At 44.4% G+C, this 24,499-nt stretch overlaps 1 protein-coding gene across 2 annotated transcripts in view; it reads left to right on the forward strand.

Annotated features, from left to right (window-relative positions):
- The window catches only part of MAPK12 (mitogen-activated protein kinase 12), a 193,411-nt gene that overhangs the window by 126,154 nt on the left and 42,758 nt on the right, over positions 1–24,499 (forward strand). For both annotated transcript variants that reach the window (XM_073573435.1, XM_073573434.1), the window contains exons 5-6: positions 12,669–12,698; positions 13,861–13,908. In XM_073573435.1, the coding sequence (XP_073429536.1) occupies positions 12,669–12,698; positions 13,861–13,908 (78 nt within the window). The remainder of the gene's footprint in view (positions 1–12,668; positions 12,699–13,860; positions 13,909–24,499) is intronic.

Below are 24,499 nucleotides of genomic sequence, written 5' to 3' on the forward strand. Positions count from 1 at the left end.
CCGATTAGTGAGGTCTCTAATTTTACCTTTTTTTTTTTTTTTTTAAACTAAACTCTTTTCCTGCTGAACAACAAAATCTGTCCACAGCACTCCTGTATTTGCAGCTGTCCAGCTGTCCTGGCCCAAACCAGTTATTTAACCCCTTTACTCCCAAGGGTGGTTTGCATGTTAATGCCCGGGCCAATTTTTACAATTCTGACCACTGTCCCTTTATGAAGTAATAACTCTGGAATGCTTCATTGGATTCCGGTGATTCTGACACTGTTTTCTCGTGACATATTGTACTTCAGGTTAGTGGTAAAATTTCATTCATATAACTTTCGTTTATTTGTGAAAAAAATGGAAATTTGGCGAAAATTTAACAATTTTCCAAATTTGAATTTTTATGCTCTTAAATCACAGAGATATGGCACACAAAAAACTTTAACAAGTAACATTTCCCACATGTTTACTTTACTTTACATCAGCACAATTTGGGAGCCCAAATTTTTTTTGTTAGGACGTTATAAGGGTTAAAAGTTGACCAGCGATTTCTCATTTTTACGACACCATTTTATTTTTAGGGACCACATCACATTTGAAGTCACTTTGAGGGGTCCATATGATAGAAAATACCCAAAAGTGACACCATTCTAAAAACTGCACCCCTCAAGGTGCTCAAAACCACATTCAAGAAGTTTATTAACCCTTCAGGTGCTTCACAGGAATTTTTTTGAATGTTTTAAAAAAATGAACGTTTAACTTTTTTTGACAAAAAAAATTACTTCAGGTTCAATTTTTTTATTTTACCAAGGGTAACAGGAGAAATTGGACTGGAAAAGTTATTATGCAATTTGTCCTGAGTACGCTGATACCTGATATGTGGGGGGAACCACTGTTTGGGCGCATGGCAGAGCTTAGAAGGGAAGGAGTGCTGTTTGACTTTTTCACTGCAAAATTGGCTGGAATTCAGATCGGATGCCATGTCAGGTTTGGAGAGCTCCTGATGTGCCTAAACAGTGGAAACCCCCTACAAGTGACCCCATTTTGGAAGCTAGACCCCCCAAGGAACTTATCTAGATATGTGGTGAGCACTTTGAACCCTCAAGGGCTTCACAGAAGTTTATAACGTACAGCCGTACAATTAAAAAATGATATTTTTTCCACAAAAATGATATTTTCACCCCCAATTTTTATTTTCCCAAGGGTAACTGGACCCCAAAAGTTATTGTGCAATTTGTCCCGAGTACGCTGATACCCCATATGTGGGGGTAAACCACTATTTGGGCGCATGGCAGAGCTCGGAAGGGAAGCAGCGCCATTTGACTTTTTTGGCTGGAATTGAGATCGGACGCCATGTCTCGTTTGGAAAGCCCCTGATGTGCCAAAACAGTGGAAACCGCCCAATTCTAACTGCAACCGTAACCCCAACACACCTCTAACCCTAGCCCTAATGGGAAAATGGAAATAAATACATTTTTTATATTTTATTATTTTTTCCTAAGTAAGGGGTTGATAACGGGGGGGGGTTTGATTTACTATTTATAGCGGGTTTTTATATTTGGCAGCTAGAAAACAGTTTATGCATCTCCACATTTTGAGAGCTATAATTTTTCCATATTTTGACACACCGAGTCATGTGAGGTCTTATTTTTTGCGGGAGGAGTTGACGTTTTTATTGGTACCATTTTCGGGCGCATGACATTTTTTGATCGCTTTTTATTCTGATTTTTGGGACGCAGAATGAACAAAAACCAGCATTTCATGAATTACCGTTTACCGTTCTGCGTGCGGTAAAATTGATAAAGCTGTTTTATTCTTTGGGTCAGTACGGTTACAGCGATACCTCATTTATGTAGTTTATGTTTTGGCGCTTTTATGCAATGAAAACAATTTTATATAAAAAATTATTTTTGCATCGCTTTATTCTGCGAGCTATAAGTTTTTTAATTTTTTCACTGATGATACTGTGTGGCGGCTCGTTTTTTGCAGGACAAGATGACATTTTCAGCAGTACCATGGTTATTTATATCCATCTTTTTGATTGTGCGTTATTGCACTTTTTGTTAGCCGGTGTGATGGTAAAGTATTATTTTTTGCTTCGTTTTCTATTTTTTAAGGGGTTCAATAAAGGGGTTAACTAGTGGGACAGTTTTATAGGGCGGGTCGTTACGGACGCGGCAACACCAAATGTGTACTTTTTATTTTTTTATTTTCAAAAAATGAATTTATTAGGGAATATATATATATATATATATATATATATATATATATATATATATATATATATATATATATATATATATATATAAAATTATTTTTACGCTTTTTTTTTTTTTACTTTATTACATTTGTCCCAGGGGGGACATCACTGTCACGTGACAGATCGCTGATCTGTCACACCACAGATCACTGTGACAGATCAGTGATCTGACACAGGCACTACACAGGCTTCCTCATGCCTGCGCTCTGCAGGCAGTGAGGAAGCTGGCTCCCTGCAGGCCCCGAAGGTCCCCGCCGCCATATTGGATCCGGGGACCTTCAGGGAAGGAGGCCCCTGCAGCAGCGCTGCACATCGCACTGATGCGGGGGTCTCAGGGAAGGGAGCCCCCTCCCTGTGCGCTTCTCTCCTATGACGCCGGTACACTGCGATCATGTTTCATCGCAGTGTGCCGGGGGTTAATGTGTCGGGGCGGTCCGTGACCGCCCCTGACACATAGTGCCGGGTGTCAGCTGTGATAATCAGCTGACACCTGGCCGCGATCAGTGTGAGCGCCGCTGATCGCGCTAGATGTACTATTCCGTCCTTGGGACTTAGGTCCCAGGTCACATGGACGGAATAGTACGTCTAATGTAGGAAATGGATTAACCCTAATGAGATTCATTTATTTTAGTATTAATTAATTTAGTATTAATTCCCAAGAAATGACCCCAAATATGATTGCCTAAATAAATTGAGACCCCTAATCTCTCTCCTAAAGCATTTATTTTTAAGTTCCTATACCCTTGAACAAAATGTTGCAGTTGACGAGTCCCTTATGAGTTTCAAGGGCCATCTGTCTTTCTGCCAATTCATCCCCTCCAAGCGAGCTAAATATGGTGTCAAATTATACAAAATGTGCGAGAACACAACAGGGTACACAAAAAACTTTCTCGTTTATGAAGGTAAGGACAAGCCAAAGAAACCCACCAAGTTGCCCCTAGACAATTTGCATCCCAGGTAGAATTGTCTGGGAGCTAATGATGCCATTCCTACTTCAAAGTTACCATGTGTACATGAGAGCTGCAGAGAACTACTGCGCATGCCCAAGATTCCCAGCCCCACAGAGTGAATAAATCATAAGCGACTGCGGGGCGGGATCTCTGGCAGCGCGTTCACGCAGGCGCGATAGCCAGGCCATGAAGTGATGTGAGAACGAGCAGTGCTAACTGCGCATGCCCAAGAAAATATATTACAGGGCAGGCGCCAGCATTTGAAAATTAAACGGAGGTTGCAGAGCAAAGACCTAATGACGAAATGAGTGATGGATGTGAGGCGTCGGTGTCAGAGGGGGAAAGACCTGTCCCCCAGTCAAGATTCTGGTATGTCTGACCAATTTATAAACTATTATTTCTGCGGTGGAAGGGACGCTAAATAAAAGAGCCACCTTGACAGAATGCAGCATTAGGCTACTTTCACACATCCGTTTTTTTAAATCCGGCATGATGCGGCGAAATTTGTGAAAACTGGATCCGGAATTGGATCCAGTTTTTTCACATAGAATGTAATGATCGCCGCATCATGCCGGATGGACATGCGGCGCCTCCGGGTTTTGCCGGATACGGCAAACATGCGCCGTCCGGCATCTGCAAAAAACGTTGGCTGCAACGTTTTTTTGCAGCGCCGGACCGGCTTTTTCAATTGCGCATGCCCGGGCACTATGAGTTTTAACCCCACAAGTGCCCGGCGCGCATCTCTCTCTCTCTCCCCCTCCCCTTCTCTCTCTCTCTCTCTCCATACCTTTCTTTGGCTGGCTCTGTAGTCCCCCTCTGTCTCTCTGGCTGCTCTCTCGTCCCCCGCTCTCTTCGGCTGCTCTCTCATCCCCCGCTGTCTCTTTGGCTGCTCTCTCGTCCCCCGATGCTGCGGCTCCTTTAAATGTCCTCCAAGCCGCATCAGGGGCCGAATGTACATCCGGTGTCATCGCTGCAGGCCGGATCCGGCGGCCCGGCTATTCGCCGCAGGCCGCCGGACCCCTGACACCGGATGTGTGAAAGAGGCCTTAGTGCTGCACAAGGTGGCTCTTTTACTTAAAAACGCCTGGGGGGGTGACAGGTTCCCTTTAAGTAGTCTCGAAAGTTTGCAATCTGTTACCATCTTTTCAGTTAGCCATTTAAAGGTATCAACCACTGAGGACTCTCAATTCTGAATATTTTTCTTGAAAAGTCAGATCATCTGACAATTCCAGGAATTGATAATCACATAACGTAAACATTTTTGGCTATTTATCTTAGTTTGACTTGCTACACAAAACTTTTCTTTGCATTTATATCACTTATATATTATTCTTATTGGTGATACAGGCATGATCATTTTATTGGAGGATGTCTAATAATGAGGAAGTTCCGTAGTTATACACTATGGAGTTTACTGCATGGCTCTCGCCGAACATCCTGTACCAGACAATACTTTTAGAATTCTTTTGTGGGATTGGTTGTTTTGTGCATACATCAGTTCCCAACTTGGAGGGCAAGAGCCTGTTATGGTATACCACGTTTCTTGTCACATTTGTCCCTCGTGTAGGGACTGCTGGAGCTAAATAGATGTACGACCAGTCTCTAAAAGATGAACCTGTCATTCTAGCAGGGCTGTGGAGTCTGTAGGCCACACCTGGTTACATTTTCCTCAATATTTTCTGCCTTTTACTCCAGTACAGTTTTTTTTTTTTTTTTTTTTTCCTGCTACAATATATGCAATTAAAGACAACTGTTTTGTTAGCAAGAGCAAGTTTTATAATCGGCAAATGTGTTTTGGCATGCCTCCCTCTGTTAGTACTAATTCCTGGAAGGATTTTCTTGTTTGGTTGCTCAATGTCTCTGTAAGCTTTGAATGGGTCCTGGAATTCCATCAATTTTACCCTGAAGACCAAAAATGGTGTACCATGTAATATAGGCATAGCTGTGTGTCCAGTACTCACATTGGTGCCATGTTGGTAGTGTTTCTGAACACTGAAAAACTAGTGTAATAAAAAGATTTAAAAAATTGACACTGAAAAAATTGAAAATTGTAATTTTTTCAAATTTGTGTTGCATAAAACATTGTAATATCAAAATTACTACCTCCCCAGATGGATACATTAAAGGGTATAATTTACAAAAAATACATTTGTGGGGGTTTTCTGTTCTTGAACCACATAGGCTCTGATGAAAATCTATTCCAAAAGGAGCCAAATTTGTGTTCTGAAATTCGAATAGTACCTCTTCCTCCCTGAGCCCTGCTGCTTGTCTAAACAGAACGTGTTGATTACATTGTCAATGTAGATGTACACTGACTCATAAGAAAATGGGTAACAAATTCCACTTTCTGCTGTTACCTCTTTCAAAAGTGGGAAATTTGGGGCTAAAGCAACTGTGGAGACACGAGGGGGTTGGTGGGCTCCCCTGTCCGCTAGCCGAAACAGCGTAAATTTTATCATGCTATCCTTTGTAAAAGTGAAAAATTGGGGTTAAAGTAACATTTTACAGATAAAATTTTAATGTATTTTTTTCATTTCACTTGGCATTAATTCCTGTGTAGCACCTGAAGGGTAAAACATTTCCTAACAAAACTTTTGAAGTATTTTAGGGATGCAGTTTTTAAAATGGTATCACTTTTGGGGACTTTCCAACATATAGACCCCTCAAAGTCCATTTAAATCTGAATAGATTCCTAAAGAAACTGGTTTTGTAAATTTTCTTGAAAAAATGAAATATTGCTGGTAAACTTTTAACCCATGTAACCGTTTAACAAAATAAAATGACATTCGAAAAATGATACAGATGTAAAGTAGACATATGGAAAATATTATGTATTAATAATTTTGTACAACACAAACTGGTTTAAGAATATAAAAACTGAAAGTTGCGAAATTGTAGCCAAAATTCCAATATTTTTACAAATAAAAGTGTAAAATTTCTACCTAAATTTGCCATGAACATAAACTACAATGTGTCACAAAAACAGTCTCAAAATCACTGGTATACATTGAAGAGTTCCAGAGTTATTACCACATGAAGTGACACTGGACAGATTTAAAAAATTTGGCATGGTCATTAAGATTAAAATTGGCTTGGTCACTAAGGGGTTAAGGCTCGTATATTGCATTCACACTATGTAGGGTGGTGTTTTTAGCCCTTTTGGAGCCATCATTATGTTGAACTGTGTAACTTGCTGTAGCTTTTTCCACCATTAATGAATAACTCTCTAGTGTTGGGAGAGTTGGCGTCTTCCATTCAGGGCTGCAGGGATTCTCAAACCTATCAGCAGAATACAAGCTGTTTGTGGCAGTCTATATTTTCTTTGCAAGAAAGCACAAATGTCTCCAGTTAGCATTGTGTTTGGAGAAAGTAGGGTTACAAAAGTGGCATTAGCACTAAAAGAGTCCCAACTGTCTGGCAAGTCACCTCTGATACGATTGCTTTGGGGGAAATGTTGAAGCAGTTGATATGGTGGCCCACACTATCATAATAGATGAATATTCATAAGTCATCTTCTACATATCAGATATGGATGACTAAAAATAGCTAGTGTTTGCTTATGGATGCATTTTTTTTTTTCTTTTTTTGTGTGGAATTTGTGTGAAGTCTGGGAGAGTCCTTTACTGCTACTGCACAATATGGCTGTAAATAATTTTAACGTATCATATTAATCAAGGTAACTTACCAATGTGACTTTTCAAGTCTTTTATTTTTCCTTTTTAGAAGTTACAAATTACATTCCCGAATTTTGTTATAGCTTGTTTCAAATTCTTGTCCTCCTTGCTTACAGTTGTCCTGACATGTTGACTTTACAAGAAAATATTTTGAAATCGTAAATCGCCATGTTTTGTGTTGTATCAAGCATGTATTTAACCTTTGTCATTTTTATGTAATCATTGTAATCTTAACATGTGTAAGGAGAACTCAAGCTGAATAGGAATGAAATAAAATATATATTTGTACTATGAAAATCTGACTTCTAGTTCTAAGTTGCTTTGCTACAACCATTGATTTGCTCATCATTTACCAACAGTGAAAGCCATAACTGGTGTCAAATGTTATCAACCATTTCGGCAAGTTACACCTGACTTTTTTTTATGTATACCAGATGTTTACTAAGTAGTTTGTGAATATGTTTAGTTATACAGAGTTGCTATTGTTGAGTAATGTGAAATATTGTTTATATGTAAGGGACAGGATACGGTGTAACAGATAGCGCAGAATCCTCCAAAGGAGAACTAGCGAGGTTCCAAAAGCTTTCGCAAGCTCCTAGATGACTAATAAAAAAAAAAAAAAAAAAATTGCTTTCATATTTTTCCAGCAACAGTAATTATCTTATCTCAAATACTAGCATACATTTCACGACACCTGTGTGTTCACAAGCGTGTCAAATTGACATTCCACAACTTTAGACGGTGATGTTTTTTGGGTTGAGGGAAATTGTCTTTTCAGAGAGGAAGAGGACTAGAACTCTAGTGCTACCTATAGCAAGTAGCAATCCTAAAAGTTGATGTCAACTCTTTAACGAGCATTGTCACATGACTTAGGATAAAAGCCAAAACTAGAATCTCAACTTGCAGACACTGTTTCGGGGTACTGCCCCTTGTCAGTGCAAAGTGTGAGATCTGGTTGAGAGAGACGTGTGACACGTGATTCAAGGGGTAATGTCTCTCCTAGCGGAGAGTGACATGTTAAACATACCAAGATGTGAACATACCATTGCGACTTTAAAGCCGCAATGGGAAATATGCAAATTGTCTCTTCAGAGGGGAAAGAGGACTGGAACTCTAGTGCCACCTATAGGAAGTAGCAATCCTATATATACCGTAATATTTTCTATATATACTCTATATCAATTGTACCATTGAATAAAATACAATCAAATGAAAAGAGATTGTGTTTCTTTAACCCCTTAACGACCGCAGATACGCCTTTTAACGGCGGTAATTAAGGGTACTAAAACCACAGCGCCGTTAATTCACGGCGCTGTGATTTAAGTGAATAGCGCCCCCCAGTGTCGGATTTTCCAGGGGTAGCCGAGACCCCAGAGTACATGAATCGGTCGGTTTTTACCGACCCCCGCTTTTGCGATCGCCGTTATTAACTCTATAACGGCGACCGCAAAAAAAAAAAAAAGCCGCGATTTTACATTTAATTTCTCTCTCCTCTGATGTGATCGCACATCAGAGGAGAGAGAAATAGGGTCCCCGATCCCCCCCGGTACCTCTCCGTTGCCCTCCGTCCCCTCCCGGTAGTCCCACGTCCCGCCGGCATCCTCCGATGGGCGCCGCCATCTTGAAAATGGCGGGCGCATGCGCAGTGCGCCCGCCGGGAATCTGCCGGCTCCGGCTGGCAGATTCCATTCATTATTTTGATCACTATGATAAACGATCATAGTGATCAAAATAAAAAAATAGTACATAACCCCCCCGTTTATCACTCCCTTATATAGGCCAATATAACGAAATAAAGAAAATATTTTTTTTTTCAGTTTTCCATTAGGGTTAGGGCTAGGGTTAGGGTTGGGCTAGGGTTAGGGTTGGGCTAGGGTTAGGGTTGGGCTAGGGTTAGGGTTGGGCTAGGGTTAGGGTTGGGCTAGGGTTAGGGTTGGGCTAGGGTTAGGGTTGGGTTGGGCTAGGGTTGGGGTTGGGCTAGGGTTGGGGTTGGGCTAGGGTTGGGGTTGGGCTAGGGTTGGGGTTGGGCTAGGGTTGGGGCTAGGGTTAGGGTTGGGGCTAGGGTTAGGGCTGGGGTTAGGGTTGTGCTAGGGCTAGGGTTGGGCTAGGGTTAGGGCTCGGGTCACGGCTAGGGTTAGAATTAGGGTTAGGGCGAACTAGGATTAGGGTTAGAGTTAGGATTAGGGATTAGGGTTGGGATTAGGGTTAGGGGTGTGTTGGGGTTAGGGTTGGAGCAAGAATTGAGGGGTTTCCACTATTTGCCAACTTTAGGGGTCTAAAAATTGGGGTCTAAAAAATCACTTTTGTGGAAATAAAAAAAGACTTTTTATTTTCACGGCTTTATGTTATAAACTTCTGTTAAGCACTTGAAGGTTCAAAGTGCTCACCACACATCTAGATAAGTTCCTTAGTGGGTCTAGTTTCCAAAATGGGGTCATTTGTGGGGGTTTCCACTGTTTAGGCCCATCAGGGGCTCTGCAAGCGCAACATGATGCCCGCAGACCATTCCATCAAAGTCTGCATTCCAAAATGGCACTCCTTCCCTTCCGAGCTCTCCCATGCACACAAACAGTGGTTCCCCCCCACATATGGGGATCGGCGTACTCAGGACAAATCGCATAACAACTGTGCGGGTATGATTTCTCCTGTTACCCTTGTAAAATATAAAAATTTGGGGGCGAAAAGATCATTTTTGTGGAAAAAAATAGATTTCTTATTTTCACGGCTCCACGTTATAAACTTCTGTGAAGCCCTTGGGGGTTCAAAGTGCTCACCACACATCTAGATAAGTTCCTTAATGGGTCTAGTTTCCAAAATGGGGTCACTTGTTGGAGGTTTCCACTGTTTAGGCACATTAAGGGCTCTCCGAACGCAACATGGCATCCGATCTCAATTCCAGCCAATTCTGCGTTGAAAAAGTCAAACGGCGCTCCATCCCTTGCAAGCTCTGCCGTGTGCTGAAAAAGTGGTTTACCCCCACATATAGGGTATCGGCGTATTCAGGAGAAGTTGTACAACAAATTTTGTGGTTGATTTTCTCTTTTAACACTTGTGAAAATAAAAAAAATTGGTTCTGAAGTAAATTTTTTGCAGTTAAATGTTAATTTTTTCCTTCCACATTGCTTTAGTTCCTGTGAAGCACTTAAAGGGTTAATAAACTTCTTGAATGTGGTTTTGAGCACCTTGAGGGGTCTAGTGTTTAGAATGGTGCCACTTTTGGGTATTTTCTGTCATGTACACCCCTCAAAATGACTTTAAATATGATGTGGTCCCTAAAAAAAAAAAAGGTTTTGTAAATTTGGTTGTAAAAATGAGAAATCGCTGGTCAACTTTTAACCCTTATAACTTCGTAACAAAAAAAAATTTTGCTTCCAAAATTGTGCTGATGTGAAGTAGACATGTGGGAAATGTTATTTATTAAGAAATTTGTGTGACACATCTCTCTGATTTAAGGGCATAAAAATTTAAAGTTTTAAAATTGCAAAATTTTCAAAATTTTCGCCATATTTCCATTTTTTTTCATAAATAAACACAAGACTTATCGAAGAAATTTTACCACTAACATGAAGTACAATATGTCACGAAAAAACAGTCTTAGAATCAGCGGGATCCATTAAAGCGTTCCAGAGTTATAACCTCATAAAGGGACAGTGGTCAGAATTGTAAAAATTGGCCTGGTCATTAAGCTGCAAACTGGCTCTGTCGCTAAGGGGTTAAAGCTAGTGAAAGAGAGGATGAGGATGCCTACATCAGAAATTAAAATAGCGGTTTCCACTTTCTTGAGGGCTTTTGACAAAAAGAGCTGGAATCCTGTTGCTTTAGGCATCTTTATTCCATTAACACTTAAAATGGGTAGTCTCCTATTATGAAACTTGTATAGTTAGACAGCATGAAAATTAAAAGTTGAAATTGACTTGCTTTTTCTACATGCAGCCATGCTTTTATCTTAAATAATGTACAGCTTGTTGCAAAGGAAACCAACCATGAGATCTTTGCTGAGTATACAGAGTAGCTAGATTCCAGGCTGAGGATTTAACTCCTGAGATCCTAGTCGCCTCTCTCCAGCCTATTGATTTATGTATAGCAGTTAGCTGCTAACCACCATCCCCTTCCCTCTCAGCTCCTGACCTGTTATCAGTCCAGCAAAATCACAAATCCCCAGCCTCCACCATTGGCTAATTCCAGAGCAGCTCCCCTAACTTCTTCTGTTTCTCCAGCCATGTGCTTGTTCGAAGGTACTGTGATCTGTACATGTAAATATACTGCTAACAATGTCGACTTCAGAACAAGCACTAATAGACCATTAAAGTAAATCTGACAAATAAACAAAAATGCTTTTAAACTGCAGATATGGGGTTAGTCTGCAGTTTAATAGTGTTCTGATGCTGTTCAACCGCTGCACTGAGAGCCCTGCTGCTAGGAGGAAAATACCTTTAGCTTCACTCGCCGCTCATTGCATTGTGACCAGTGGCTGAAACACGACTTGGTAAGGACTGACAGCCAACTCTGCATTAGTGTCGGCAGTCAGTCAGTGCCGGGGCATGGTTTCAGCCGCCGCTTACTATTCACTGAACAGCGACTGGAGCCACACTGGCCGCACCCCTATAACTGGAAGGCCATGGCTGCCGTGAGGAAAGACGTTGGTTTCTTCCCAGCAGCAGGGCTTCCAGTGCAGTGGCCACACTGCTTCCGAACGCCAATAACCTGCAGTTCAACCCTATATCTGCAGGTAATAGCTTTATTTTACATGGCAGGTTTACATTTCATATGTCACAGTAGCAGGATAAACTGAGCAGAAAAATAAACCTTCTGAAACAGAACGGCCACTTGAGGGAGAGTGTCCCACAGAAGGAAGGGAACGGCTGTGCAGCATTGTGCTGCTGAAGATACGGGCTGAGAGTAACCATTGTCATGTCCTTAAACTCTCAATTAGCCTGCAAATACAGGGTCAACCCCAGCTAGTGGGAGAAAATTACCTTTATTCCTTCTGTGCGCCGGTGGCTTTCAGTCATAAGCCCCTGTCACACACAGCGATCTTGCTAGCGAGTTCGCTGCTGAGTCACAAGTTTTGTGACGCAACAGCGATCTCACCGGCGAGATCGCTGTGTGAGACATCTATCAGCGACCGGCCCCCCTGCCGGGTATCGCTGATCGTTCATGAAAGGTCAGGACTTTTTTTGGGTCATTGGTCTCCTGCTGGCCAGCACGCATCGCTGCGTTTGGCAGGCGGGAGAGCAACGACCAGCGATCAGCTAGCTGGTAACCAAGGTAAACATCGGGTTTCCAAGCAGCGTGCGGTGCTTAGAAACCCGATGTGTACCTTAGTTACCAGCGCGCTGATGCAGGGAGCTGGTAACCAAGGTACGCATTGGGTTTCTAAGTGCCGCGTGCCGCTTAGAAACCCTATGTGTATCTTGGTTACCAGCTCCCTGCATCAGCGCGTTGGTAACTAACGTACACAGCAACGCGCCCGCTCGGCGTCGCTGGTGCTGATCGCTGGTGAAGCTGCCTGTTAGACAGCTCACCAGCGATCATGTAGTGACACACCAGCGATCCTGACAAGTTAATATCGTTGTCGGGATCGCTGGTGAGTCGCTAGGTGTGACGGGGCCCATAGATGCATGCTGGAGCATCACCCTTGGCATTCAGTGAGCAGTGCCTGTAATCATGCCCTTGTTAAGTACACAAAGGTGATCTGTATCTTTTGAACACTGCTTTATTCTTTGTCTAAAGCTGCATACAATAGTTTTGAACATGTACTTATGTTATAAGCCAATTGATAATTGTATCTTTTCTTTGCAGTACATCCATTCGGCTGGTATAATACACAGGGTAAGCATTTTAGCATCAGAACTCCTTACATAGTGTAATACATAACATTAATGTATTAATCAGATTAGTCAAATTTGTATAATTCCATTTGGAACAGCTGTATAATATAGTGTAATTACTGTTCGCATATGAATAGGGTAAAGCCTGAACTATCCTCCTTTATTATCCCCATGAGGACATGGTTATGCTGTGTGACAGTAAGAATCCCCTAGTAACTAGTTTTGGAATATACCAAAAATATATTTGAGTTAATCCTCATTACAAACCCAGTTTCTGTTGGCATTTTTAGTTCTCAAGTGTTGACAAGTCCCTGTGCTGGAATATTTTTAATTGTATGTTTTCTGTCATTCTGCTTAAATATACAACTGTTTTCCTTGACATCATATTCTGTATTGTGGTTTTTAAAATTGCATTCATTATATTAAGGATTTCCATTGGCCAAATAGTCAGGAGGAGTAAAAAATAGAATTTGTGAAATCTAGCTCTACTACATAACCTGTTTTTTTTGTTTTTTGTTTTTTTTTTAATTATTGGGGAAAAATGAATTGGGAGCCATGAGCAGGGATCTATTGAGATGTTTTTTATCTGAGTGCCTAAGAATTGATGTTAGTTCCTAATTCCTATTGCAGTGCTGTTAGATTTCTCAGAATTCGTGACACTTAAATGAGACATTGCTTACTATATGACTCCTTTCCTTAGACATGCCTGTAGTAAACCATTTAACTGCAATATGACCTAGGCTGCACTCCGATATCCATATGTTACGGTCCATGATGCACGTACCGACCGCAGGTCTCCTGACCCGAAATCAACAGTCATAGGCATATATTAAATTGTTGAGTATTGGTCAGGAGACCAGTGGCCAGTCCATGCATCACAGACTGTGACAAATGGAATACAGTCTTTATCACATCGCAGTAAAGTGTTAATGTGGCCCTGGTGTACGCTGTCTGGTACAGTCACTGGGACACACAAGCTATCAATTCCAGTTACGTGAAGATCTTTATCAAATATGTTTAGCGATAATCTCTTAATCAATAACTCAGGAAAAAAAACATTCAAGGTAATTTTTTAGTAACTTGTTTAATTTTCAAAACCCATATCCACTCTATTTGTGTTAACAGTCATCTCTTATTTTGTTAAACTTTTTTTCCCTACTCAGGATCTAAAGCCTGGCAATTTAGCTGTGAATGAAGACTGTGAACTGAAGGTATGTCCTTTCCAAATTTCTTTAGACAAGTGAAATTTCAGAGTAATCAGAGGGACTGTAAAAAGCTGCTTAAAACAACCTGTGTCCTACTTGCAAAGCACTCGCATTAAGTTATCTCTGTACCCAAAGTTACTCCACTATATGTCAATCACTGTGTCTGGGTGAGAGTGACAGGATTACAACAATAGCGACATCTGAATTACAAACTTTATCAGATTTACTGTCATCTGAAGTAAAAAAATAATGGATAGACACCCTGGCTTAAGATCGGCGAGGCTGCAGATACCATGAAGAGATTCATAGAATCATAGAATGGTAGAGTTGGAAGGGACATCCTGGGCCATCTGGTCCAACCCCTTGCTCAAAGCAGGATTCACTAAATCATCCCAGACACGTCTGTCCAGCCTCAGTTTGAAAACTTCTATTAAAGGAGAAATCACCACCTCTCGTGGCAGCCTATTCCAGTCATTGATGACCTTGTCAAAAAGTTTTTTCTAATATCTAATCTGTTTCCTCCCTTTCAGTTTCATCCCATTGCTTCTATTCTTTCCTTGTGCAAATGAGAATAAAGATGATCCTTCCACAATGTGACAGCCCTTCAGATATTTGTAGGCAGCTCTTCAATCCTCTCAATCTTTTTTGCAAGCTAAACATTCCCAGATCCTTTAACCGTTCCTCATTGGACATATTTTGTAGTCCGCTCACCATCCTAGTAGCTCTTATCTGAACTTGCTCCAGTTTTTCAATGTCTTTTTTTAAATGTGCCCAGAACGGGACACAGTATTCCAGATGAGGTCTGACCAAAGTGGAGTAGAGGGCAATAATGAGTTCACGTGATCTAGACTGTATGCTTCTGTTAATGCATCCTAGAATTGTATTTGCCTTTTTTTCTGCTGCATCACACTGTTGACTCATGTTCAGTCTCTGATCTATTAGTATACCCAAGTCTTTTTCATATGTGCTGTTGCTTAGCCCTATTCCTCCCATTCTGTATATGCTTTATTATTGCCCAGATGTAGTACTTTGCATTTTTCCCTGTTAAAAACCATTTTGTTAGTTTCTGCCCACTGCTCCAGTTTATTTATATCTTTGTGAATTCTCTCTCTTCTCTAGAAGTATTAGCTATCCCTCCTAGCTTTGTGACGTCAGCAAATTTAATCAGTTTACCATCAATTCCTTCATCTAAATCATTGTTAAAGATGTTGAACAATACAGTGCCCAGGACAGAGCCCTGTGGTACCCCATTTGAGACATTCTTCCAACTGGATGTGCAGCCATTTACGACCACTCTTTGGGTCCGATCATTAAGCCAGTTATGAATCCACCTAACAGTTGCCTTGTCCATTCCATGCTTAGTCATTTTTTTTTAATAAGGATTGTGTGAGATACTTTGTCAAATGCTTTGCTGAAGTCAAGATATTCTATATCTACAGCAGTCCCCTGAAACACCCACTCAGTGATTCTGTCAAAGAAGGAAATTAAGTTAGTCTGACATGACTTATTAGTTACAAACCCAAGCTGATTCTGTTTAATCACTTCATTCTTACCCAGGTACTTACATACGTGTTGTTTAATAATTTGTTCAAAGATCTTTCCTGGTATAGAAGTCAGACTCACCGGCCTATAGTTGCCTGGGTCCACCTTCTTGCTCTTTTTGAAGATGGGAACAACATTTGCTCTTCTCCAGTCTTCTGGGACTTCTCCTGTTCTCCAAGAATTTTCAAAGATTATGGAGAGTGGTTCAAAAATTTCTTCTGCCATCTCCTTCAGTACTCTGGGGTGTAATTCAGCTGGACCTGGAGACTTGAATTCATTTAGGTTAGCTAAGTGTTTCTTTACTATCTTTCTGTTTATAGATAGCCTGGATTCTCCTATTCCCTTAATAGGACAGTGAAAATCAGTTGATGTTACATTTCCTTTCTGAGAGAAAACAGATGAAAAATAGGAATTTAAAAGTTCAGCCTTCTCAACATCCTGTCTTACAACTTCATAATTTTCATCCTGTAAAAATCTTATAGCATCTTTGACTTTTCTTTTACTTTTGACATATCCCCAAAATCCTTTATTACTGCTTTTGACATCTCTTGCAAGCCTCAATTCATTGTCAGCTTTAGCTAATCTGATTCGTCCCCTGCAGGTTCTATAGACAGCATTATATTCTTCTTTAGATATGCCTCCCTCTTTCCATTTGATAAACATTTCTTTCTTCCTTTTTAGCATGCGTTTAAATTTTGTGTTCATCGATCCTGGTTTCCTTAAATGCTTCCTATTCTTCCCTCTTTTTGGAATTGTTAACGATTGTGCTTTGAGAATCTCATTTTTCTCCTTCGCTTCATTGGGGGACACAGATACTGTGGGTGTATGCTTCTGCCGCTAGGAGGCTGACACTAAGTGAAAAAAAAGAGGTTAGCTCCTCCTCCGCCGTATACACCCTTGCCCCTATTGCTGGCGGAAATCAGCTTTTTGCTTAGTGTCCATGGAGTCACACGTCTGTTTTTTTTTCTCCAGACTTTTTTCGTCTTTTTCCATGAAGATGTGACGGGCAACGGATCCTATTGAAAGGGTCCGATTTCCCCAAACCAACAACGGGCAAGCACGTGCGAGTGTCCCTCCACGTACCCTCTCCTGCATCGTGGGACACAATGCCAGACTTAGCTCTGACCATCCCTAGGTATTGAAACCATGGGCTGTACAGAGGCACAAGACTAGTCCGTGCGTCCCCCACTGCTCCACCAATGCTTGGACTGCGGTGCTGCAAGGTGGCAGACTGTCCCTCTCCTCACCCCCTGAAGGGGTTAGATGAAGCTAGGGTGCCTGCACCGTCCTATTTTATCAAGGCCCCCTCACATACCTGCGCTCAGGCTGAAGAGGATCATCGGTGAGGAGAGGGTCTGGGAGGGCTCCTGCAAAGATCTCAGGGCTGGAGCCCCCAGCCGGCGGAAGCCACCGGCCATGCAAGGCTGAGAGTGGCTGGATCCCCCCCCCCGATCGGGTAGGGGAAAAATTGAGGCAACGGCTTCCGCCGGAGCTAGGCCTCGGCCGGAAGTCCCGCCCCTGGGGCCGCTCCTCACTTCCGGCGGTCCGCCCCGCACTGAGCGGCGGCGAAGAAATTTAGGCCCCGGCTTCGGAGCGCGGCTAGGCCGTGGAACGGAAGCACCGCCCCTAGAGCGGTTTTACATGCTGGCTCACTCCCACAGCTGGTGGCACGCGATTTGAAGGAAGCAGCCAGGACGGGGGGGCGCAGGACTGGGGTAAGTGCTGCCTGAGAGGCCACGCTACAGGGAAGACGAGGTGCTACCTCCTCCCCACATCCCCAGCAGCGGACAGATAAAGCATGTCCGAAAAATCAAAGATGCAAACGTTCTTTTACGCTACATGCATCTCTTGTCGGGCTGCGTTTCCGCGGGCGCAGAGCAAACGATTATGCGAAGCCTGCGAATCCGAACGTGCCCAGGAGCCCTCCCCTGCGACCGTGACCAATGTGTCAAATCCCCCGGAGTGGACCCTATCACTGTCACAGTCCATGGCGTCGCTTACGAGAGCAATAGAGTCCCTTCAAGCCTCAGATAGGGGCAGGGACAATGGCTCGCCGACCTTAGAGGGAACCTGCACCTCACAAAAGCCTCCGGCCTGCAGGGGCCGCTCTCACTCCAGGCAGACCCGGAGGAAACAAATCCACACGGTGTCGCCCAGTCCATTTGGTGCCTTGGCATCCGTAAGCTCTGCTTCTCGCTCCCCGTCACCAGTGGTTGATAGCGAGCAGACCTCAGATTGCGACTCAGACGAGCCCCTTGACCTGGACACTCCATGGTCACGTGAAACAGTGGACAGCAGCGGCTACGGGGCATAAAGTGGCATTTAAGCGAGTGAAGCGCCCGCACAGAATTTTTTCCTCGCACCTGGAGTTTGAGGACATAGTGCAGCGGCACAGAGAACGTCCAGACAGGCATTTCTCGGGTCAAAAGGCGCTCGAAACAAGGTATCCATTTGCTCCGGACCTCCGTAAAAGATGGATGGAATCCCCGATGGTGGATCCTCCGGTTTTGCGCCTAGCCACTAAGACCCTGCTATCCGTCCCTAGTGTTTCCTCGATTAAGGATCCCACGATCGCCTTATAGAGAGCTTAGCTCGCTCAGTATATGAGTCGTCAGGGTCAGCACTCGCTCCCTCGTTCGCAGCAACTTGGGTAGCCAAGGCTATGATATCATGGTCAGAAACATTAAACAAGGTCGCGCAGGAGCAGGATCTACCTGCAGAGGTTTCGGAGGTCACAGGTCAGATGGCGATGGCCGGAGACTATGTAATCAGTGCGTCTTTGGATGCGGCCAATTGCTCGGCACTTGCTGCCGCTAGTGCAATTTCTATCAGAAGAGCCCTATGGTTGAGGACATGGCGAGCCGATTCTTCTTCTAAGAAGTCCTTGACTTCCCTGCCTTATCAGTGCGGCCGCCTATTTGGGGAGAAGTTGGATCAATTTATCTCCGACTCCACAGGAGGAAAGAGCGGGTTTCTCCCTCAACAAAAGGTCAAACCGCTTTTTCGTCATCCGTTTCAGGCACGTTTTCGGGACTTTCGCAACACCGGGTGGACTACAGCGGCCGCCGCGGCAGGTCTCATATAGAGCCAACCCATTGGGGAGAATGCGTACTCAGCAGCCCAGATCAAGGAGATCCAGATCCCAAAGATTGTCAGCCAAATGACTTGAGGCCTTTACCAGACGACACCAGCAAGGTGGGCGGCCGCCTACTCTGGTTTTTCCACGTCTGGGTCAATGTCACTCACAACGCATGGGTAAAGGAATTGGTGGCCTCAGGTTACAAAATAGAATTTGTCAGATACCGTCCAAGACGGTTTTTTCTTTCCCGGCTTCCCAGGGTGGATGCTCAGGCAAGGGCCCTATTGGTAGCCATCAAATTGCTCCAGCACAACGGAGTCATTGTTCCAGTGCCGGAACACGAAAAAAATCAGGGGTTCTATTCCAACCTTTTTGCGGTTCCCAAAAAGGATGGGTCTGTCAGGCCTGTTTTGGACCTGAAGCTTCTGAATAAATTCATCAGGATCAGACATTTCCAGATGGAGTCTCTCTGGTCAGTTATATCGGCCATGGAGCAGGGAGAATACTTGGCCTCAATAGATATCCAGGACGCATATCTACATATTCCCATTTTTCCTCATCAGAGGTTTCTACGCTTCGCCATCAGCAATCTACATTTTCAGTTCGTAGCGCTACCCTTCGGGCTAGCCATGGCTCCCAGAGTGTTCACAAAGGTTATGGCAGTTGTCATGGCCATACTGCATTCTCGAGGCATGGTCTTCTTGCCTTATCTGGACGACCTCTTGGTCAAAGGCCCCTCAATACGGGCATGCGAGATACTCTTGCCCGCTTAGGGTGGTTGGTCAATGCAAAGAAGTCAACCCTTGTGCCAGCTCAAAAGATCTCCTTCCTAGGAATGATTTTCGACACTTGCCGAGGGTTGGTAATTCTCCCTCAGGAAAAGGTGCTAGTACTCCGGCAGGTAGTCCGGACACTTCGTCAACCAGTCCCTCCTACCAGCCGATCCGGGATGAGGAGTCTAGGGAAAATGGTGGTTGCGTGGAAGCGGTACTGTTCGCCCAGTTCCATCTTCGCCCCCTGCAGCACACCCTTTTGTCAGCTTGGGACAAGAATCCCTTCATGCTCGATCGGTAGTGCCGACTGTCCTTTCAAGTCAGGCAGTCGCTCGGATGGTGGTTAACCAGTTCCTCTCTGACCCAGGGGAAACCCTTCCTCCAAGACCAGTGGTTGGTGATGACAACCGACTCGGCTGGGGAGCGGTGTTTCGCCACCACACGACCCAGGGACGGTGGTCGCCACAGGAGGCACGCCTCCCGATCAACTTATTGGAGATACGAGCAATTCAGCTGGCGCTGCAAAAGTTTCATCACTTTCTAGCAGGCCGCCCTGTTCGGATTCAATCGGACAACACCACGGCGGTGGCTTACATAAATCACCAAGGGGGGGGGCACCCGCAGCAGAGCAACCATGCACGAGGTGGGGCACGTTCTGCAATGGGCCGAAGCAAACCACTAGGTGATTTCGGCTGTCCACATCCCGGGCGTGGAAAATTGGGCGGCAGACTTTCTCAGCCGGCAGGGTCTTGCGTCCGGAGAGTGGTCTCTACATCCCCAAGTCTTCCGGCAGATTTGTCAGCGGTGGGGAACTCCGGATGTGGACCTGATAGTGTCCAGGGTGAATGCCAAGGTGCCCACATATGTCGCTCGGGCCAGGGACCCGCAGGCAATCGCTGTGGACCCGTTGGTTCTGCCATGGAACCAGTTTCACCTCCCATATCTATTTCCCCCGCTGCCACTACTTCTGAGGGTCATCAAGAAGATCAAGACGGAAGGGGTTCCGGCGATTCTGCTGGCCCCAGACTGGTCCCGTCGGGCGTGGTACGCAGATCTAATGCAGCTGCTCGTCGACGTTCCTTGGCGCCTACCAGAGCGCCCAGATCTACTTTCTCAAGGGCCGATTTGCCTCCTGAACTCAGGGGCCCTGTGTTTGACGGCATGGCCGTTGAATCTTGGATTCTAACCCAGGCAGGGTTCGGGAGCAAGGTGGTCGCTACAATGATTAGCGTCCGGAAGCCTGCTTCAGCACAAATTTACCACCACACCTGGAAGGTGTTCTTTGCTTGGTGTCGAGGCCGCGGTGTTTCTCCACTGAGATTCTCGATCCCCAACATCTTGACTTTTCCCCAGTCGGGCCTAGACTCGGGCTTAGCCCCAAGTTCCCTCAGGAGACAGCTATCGGCCTTTTCCGTCCTGTTCCAGCGCAGAATTGCTACCAATCTGCAGGTAAAGACTTTCATCCAGGGAGTCTCCCACTTGGTACCTCCCTATAAGGCACCTATGGACGCCTGGGACCTTAACCTGGTCCTAAGTGTTCTGCAGGAAGCTCCTTTTGAACCGCTTCAGGATATCTCCTTGAGGTACCTTTCCTGGAAAGTGGTGTTCCTAGTGGCCATCACTTCTATCAGGCGGGTTTCAGAACTGGCAGCCCTATCCTGCCAAGCCCCGTTCCTCACTTTCCATGAGGATAAGATGGTGTTTAGACCAGTCCCTCCTTTTCTGCCAAAAGTCGTGTCCTCTTTTCACATTAATGAAGATGTTGTTTTGCCTTCATTTTGTCCAGCACCGGTGCACCGTGTGGAAAATGCTCTTCACACGTTAGACCTAGTAAGAGCCCTCCGGAGGTACGTGTCAAGGATGGCACCTTTCGTCAGACGGACACGCTGTTCATGCTCTCCGAAGGGCGCAGGAAGGGACTTGCCTCAAAATCGACCATAGCCAGATGGATTCGGTTGACTGTTCAGGAGTCCTACCGCATTAGAGGCATGCCGAATCCAGCAGGGATCAGAGTGCACTCTACTCGGGCAGTGGGCGCTTCGGTGGAACAGGTTTGCAAGGCAGCAACCTGGTCCAGCCTGCACACATTTGCCAAACATTATAATATCCATGCTCAGGCCTCGGCGGATGCGAGTCTGGGTAGAAGGATTCTCCAAGCAGCGGTGGTGCACCTTTAAACAAGAGGTGCATGTAGCTTTGATCGGTGAGTCAATCTCCCACCCAGGGACTGCTTTACGACGTCCCACAGTATCTGTGTCCCCCAATGAGGCGAAGGAGAAATATGGATTTTTGTGATAACTCGCCGTAAAATCCTTTTCTCCGAGACGCTCATTGGGGGACACAGCACCCACCCTATTATCCAGTTGGCTCTTGTTTTGTTTAAATTTATATGCATTTACTAATTTGATATAAGGGTAGTGTTTTTGAACATGTTGTACCTGTATTAAGGCTGATTTTGTTGTCCTACTGCTTTGGCATCAAACTGATTTCCGCCCGCAATAGGGGCGAGGGTGTATACGGCAGAGGAGGAGCTAACCTCTTTTTTTCACTTAGTGTCAGCCTCCTAGCGGCAGAAGCATACACCCACAGTATGTGTCCCCCAATGAGCGTCTCGGAGAAAAGGATTTTACGGTGCGTTATCACAAAAACCCATGTTACATGATTTCACATCCTTCCTCAACATTTTTGTCCTTAAAGGGGTTGTCTGGGCTTTTCACATAATCTCAGTACATATCTGGGCTGCAGAATTATGACAATAAGTAATTTACTTTCTGTCACTAGTTTGCACGGTTTTGTAGATATTCTGAACAGAACGTCCAAGGGGGGGTGTTATGGCATTGAAGCGAGAACTAGTCGTAACCTCCTACTCTACTCCAAACATGCCCTCTATAGCAACAACCCCACCCTCCATAGCTACAGGCCCTCCCCGTCCACATGAAGCAGCCCTCATCACACAGTAACGACTTCTTCCCCTCCAGCAGCCTCAGTGCAGAGAGCTGCTCCTCCCCCAGACACACACTGAACAGTTATCTATGGAAAGTGAAACTAGTGAGGAAGGAAAATCGTCCTGTATTCTGGGACACTCCATGATTACAATACATAACTCATCAGTAATTCCTTCCCTCACTGTCCCAGGCTGGTGGCAGCAGTGAGAACAGACTGTGTAATGGCCAGTGATGGGGGTCTGCAGCTTCTAATCTGCACAGAGGATGGCAGTCACTGATGTAATCTGTTGTGTGACAAAGCCTCTGCTGTGTGAATGAGACAGCTCTGTGTCACTGATGTCTTCACACAGCAGCAAATTTGGTGCAGTGTATGTGTGAAGCTCCACCAAACTCCCAGCAAGCTCCAGTGACCAGCACCACCCACTGCCCACTCATTGGCTGGCAGTAAACTGCACCAGCACTCATCTTTATCATTATTCCAGCATTGGAAAGAACACAGCAGTGATCCTGTATTTGTGAAAGCAGCACAATACATACATACATACATACATACATACATACATACATACATACATACATACATACACCCCCCAACACTTCACACTGTTACAGCTGCTGATTGGACAGGCTGCTCCCATCAGTATTTGTGTCATTAGAGACACAGTGCTCACACATACACTGCACCAAATCTGCTGCTGTGTGAAGACATCAGTGACACAGAGCTGTCTCATTCACACAGCAGAGGCTTTGTCACACAACAGATTACATCAGTGACTGCCATCCCCTGTGCAGATTAGAAGCTGCAGACCCCCATCATTGGCCATCACACAGTCTGTTCTCACTGCTGCCAGCAGCCTGGGACAGTGAAGGAAGGAATTACTGATAATGAGTTATGTATTTTAATCATGGAGTGTCCCAGAATATAGGACAATTTTCCTTCCTCACTAGATTCACTTTCCATAGATAACTGTTCAGTGTGTGTCTGGGGGAGGAGCAGCTCCCTGCTCTCTGCACTGAGGTTGCTGGAGGGGAAGAATTCGTTACTGTGTGAGGAGGGCTGCTTCATGTGGACGGGGAGGGCCTGTAGCTATGGAGGGTGGGGTTGTTGCTATAGAGGGCATGTTTGGAGTAGAGTAGGAGGTTACGACTAATACTCATTTCAATGCCATAACACACCCCCCCCTTGGACGTTCTGTTCAGAATATCTAGAAAACCGTGCAAACTAGTGACAGAAAGTAAATTACTTATTGTCACAATTCTGCAGCCCAGATATGTACTGAGATTATGTGAAAAGCCCGGACAACCCCTTTAAGGATATCCAGCCATTGGATACCTCCAATTCTCTTTCTGAGTCCTTTACAATCTGCCTTTCTGAAATCTAACCTTGACGTCTTAGTCTTCACAGCTCTTCCTCTTCCTCCTCCTCTAGGTATCCAAAATTCTAAAATAGCAGGGTCGCTACCTCCTAGGGTCTCACCCACTCTTACGTCCTCAACCATTTCCTCCCTGTTATTAAGGATTAGATCCATGGTAGCAGATCCCATTGTTTTCTCCACTATTAGATTATATAAAAGATGTCTAGAGAAAGAGGAGAATGTGGCATCACAAAGAAAGTGGTGGATTCCAAAATGTCTCCGGGTGAACATAATTAAGGCTGGTTTTACACTTACCGCATGTTTTGTGGTCTGTTATTGCGGTCCGTTTTTGCAGGCCGTATCACTGAATTTTTTGTGTTCTACCGCAATAATGGGCCGCAAAAAATGTTTGCAGATCACCGTTTTTTTTCCCCCAATACTATGGAAATAGTATTGGGGAAAAAAACTGCGTACCGGAAGTGACCGCGCGCTGTAAAAACAAACTTCCTTTTGTATTTGCGGCCCCATTGATTTAAATGGGGGCCGTGTCTGTATGCCATTTAAAAGATCGAGCAGGCACAATCTTTTAACACGGCTGCAAAAACGGCCCTCACAGCATTATGGCACATGGCGCACCATTGAATTTTTGTGGGCCGATTTTGCGGCCCCTTGGAAAGCTCTTGGGGCCGCAAAATTAAGGTAAGTGTAAAACCAGCCTAAGAGAGAACGAAAGGTCCAACCATAGAGATTTCTTAAGGGCAATTTTCTTTTGCTGTAATATTAAGACAATCCAGTAAAGTATAACATCATCAACCGATACACCAGATCATGATAATGTCAGAACCATAAAAATGTCAGAATTACAAACGTCATCAGATTTCCATCATCATGAAGTATTAACAA

Source organism: Dendrobates tinctorius, unplaced genomic scaffold (genome assembly GCF_039654945.1).
Source record: "Dendrobates tinctorius isolate UK_male_01 unplaced genomic scaffold, ASM3965494v1 ptg000035l, whole genome shotgun sequence".
NCBI classification, from domain to species: domain Eukaryota; kingdom Metazoa; phylum Chordata; class Amphibia; order Anura; family Dendrobatidae; genus Dendrobates; species Dendrobates tinctorius.